The sequence below is a fragment of the Chrysochloris asiatica genome, unplaced genomic scaffold (assembly GCF_000296735.1).
Source record: "Chrysochloris asiatica unplaced genomic scaffold, ChrAsi1.0 scaffold00078, whole genome shotgun sequence".
Taxonomy (NCBI): Eukaryota; Metazoa; Chordata; class Mammalia; order Afrosoricida; family Chrysochloridae; genus Chrysochloris; species Chrysochloris asiatica.
The window spans coordinates 7,007,463-7,010,169 of NW_006408596.1; the positions used below are offsets into that span (position 1 = coordinate 7,007,463).

General features: G+C 59.7%; 1 protein-coding gene across 1 annotated transcript in view; it reads left to right on the forward strand.

The window, feature by feature from the left end:
• The first annotated feature begins 46 nt into the window (after nucleotides 1–46).
• MSI1 (musashi RNA-binding protein 1) overlaps nucleotides 47–2,707 on the forward strand; it is a 22,101-nt gene continuing 19,440 nt past the window's right edge. Inside the window, exons 1-3 of the mRNA XM_006865446.1 lie at nucleotides 47–83; nucleotides 638–719; nucleotides 819–903. Coding sequence (XP_006865508.1) covers nucleotides 47–83; nucleotides 638–719; nucleotides 819–903 — 204 coding nt within the window. The remainder of the gene's footprint in view (nucleotides 84–637; nucleotides 720–818; nucleotides 904–2,707) is intronic.

The following is a 2,707-nucleotide window of genomic DNA, read 5'->3' on the forward strand; positions in this document are numbered from 1 at the left end:
CGGCGCTCACGCGGGCCCTTTGTGTCTCTCCTCCTCCCGCAGCAAGATGTTCATCGGGGGACTCAGTTGGCAGACTACGCAGGGTGAGCGAGCCCGGGAGCGCCCGCCGGCCCGGCAGGGCACCCTGGACCCCCTGGCGCCCCAGAACCGGACCCCCCAGCCAGGCCCTGCGCCCTGCTGACCCTGGGCGCCCCCGCGCCCTCTTTCGCGCCCCGCCCGGAGACCCTAAGAATCTGGGCGGTGGGCGAACGCGCACGGCCCCGCGGGTGGATCGGAGCAGATGAGGGGCTCAGGGAGCATCGGGAGGGTGGACTGGGCCCCGGGACCCGCCGGCGGCAGCGCCAACTCGACTCGCACCTGCGGCTCAAACTTTTGTGAGGCGGCTCCCGGAGCGGCGGGAACCCGGCCGGAGCCGTACCCCCTCCAGCCCAGCTCGGCCCTCAGCTTCCCCGGGCCCCCGTGGGCGCTCGGAGGCTCCACGGGAGCTGGGTGAGGGCAGGGGGGATAGTGAGCGGGCAGCTTGGCGCGGGGGCGGCCGGGCCGCGCCGGGGTCACCGGGGGCAAAGGACGCGGAGCGGGGGGGAGGGGGGAAGGGCACCGGGCCCGAGCTGGTCCGAAGGCGAGTGTGTGGTTACAGAAGGGCTGCGCGAATACTTCGGCCAGTTCGGGGAGGTGAAGGAGTGTCTGGTGATGCGGGACCCCCTGACCAAGAGATCCAGGTGAGCCCTTCACCCCCTCCTCCGACTACCGGCTCGTCCCCCTCCATTTGCCACTCACTGCCTTGTAACCATCTGCCTCTCCCTCACTACGGCGCGCAGGGGTTTCGGCTTCGTCACTTTCATGGACCAGGCGGGGGTGGATAAAGTGCTGGCGCAATCGCGGCACGAGCTCGACTCCAAAACAGTGAGTGTCCCTTGGGGCTTTGGGGGGTCCTTTGGGAGAGGGAAGCTGCTGGATGAGGAGAGGGTCAGGACTCTCCCGAGGGGACAGCTGGATTGGGGTCTTGAAAGAGGAGGGGCTTTCTGAGTAGGAGGGCTGCCATGCTCAGAAACTTTGTCTTTGGAGTTGAGGGGGGAGGCATGGAGAGAGGAGAAAAAACCCAGGTCTGCTATGAGATGCTTCATCCTTACTAAGCCCCCCAGGACTAATGGGAGGAGAGGCAGCTACTAGCACCTCCCTCCCTATAAGTACTAATCGGGATGCCTCAGTACGGAGCTTGGGGTGGGGCTAGGTCCCTCCCATAGCCCTAACTGGGTGAGTCAGGGCTGTAGAGACCCACCTCAACTCTAACTAGTATTTTGGCTCTGAACGTTCACCCCCGCCCTCCGTGTCCCATTCCAGACCCTCTGAGTCTCTCCGTCCCTTCCCCCTCCCCCACTGTTGGTCAGTGCACTTTGGCTTTTGTGTGGAAGGCTCGATCGAACCTGCTTTTCCCACAAGAGGATTTATGAGAAGAGCACTAGCTTGCCTGAAAATAATCCAGACCGACCCTATGTGGATGAGCTCTTAGCAAGACACTGCTTGTTTGGCCTTCAAACTCCTAGAACGTTATGCTACTGTCCCACTGCTGCGCCACAGTGTCTTGGGCCCTGCAGGGGGCGCTGCCTAAGGCCAGGCTTCAGGGCGCCAGGAAAACAGAGACAGTCAGAGAAGGGATGATTTTGTGATGGAGGTGTCTTGTCTGTGTGTCTGTCTGCGGGAGACAAGACAGTCTGCTCTCCTCTCTCCACGCTCCCCCATACTCCCTGGGCCCCAGGCCTCCCTGCTCAGGTCAACCACTGGCTCCTGTTTACCGGTAACAATAGCTGGTTGTGCCCAAGAATTTGTTAAATTACCGCCTGTCCCCAGCTTCTGTTATCGCTGCGCATTGGCTCCTACTGCTCCTCTCAGTACTGAGCAAATGAGGCCTCAACTTTGCCGGCTCTGAAAGAATCTTCTTGGCACAGCCGGAATGACCTGGGAGTGGAGAGACAGTGGCCTATTGTTTTGGGGTGATTATCTGCCATCAGGCTGCCCGTTCTCCTCCCATCCCCTGTCCTCAGAGTGCACAGGAAGCTGAGACTTAGGGGTTGGGGTTGGGGGGGGGGGCGGAGGAATGGACGATGCTTCAGAGGGCAGGGAGAAAGGTCCTAAGGAGACTCTTGAAAGGCCAAGGGCTTTGTGTGCGTTTTGGCCTCCTCTGGTCCGCGGAAGGGAGTGGGAGGGAGGTTTACTGTGGGGAATCTATTTTGGGTTCTGACTTTCACCTTTTATTTACTTCTGGAGTTAATGTTGCCAGCTGTGAGTCAGGGACGGGGTGTTGTGTGTGGGTCTGTGGATGCGTGGCTTGGGTACCTTCTCCAGGAGATCTCTGTCAGGGTTTGCGCAGGGAGTTGGGAGTGGGAGGGCCTGGGTGGGTTGTGCTTGTAGGCTGTGGAGGCTGCTTCTGGAAGAAATAGGAGGATGGGATGGTCCATTGAGAGCCACAATCACAACTTCAGTCCGGACAAATGGGCTGCTGAAATTTTTTTTTTCTTCCTGGAACCCATTTGAACTTTGGGGCATAAGAAGAATTGCCCCCAAGTGACTTCTGGAAGTTCCATCTTGGTGGGCAGATTCCAAAGGGGGAACCAGTGGAAGGCTGCTTCCTGCCATTCAGACAGGAGAGGAGCCAGAGCCAGTTCTCTAGAATGAGGCTGAGTTTTGAACAGAAAGAACTTTTTTGGTA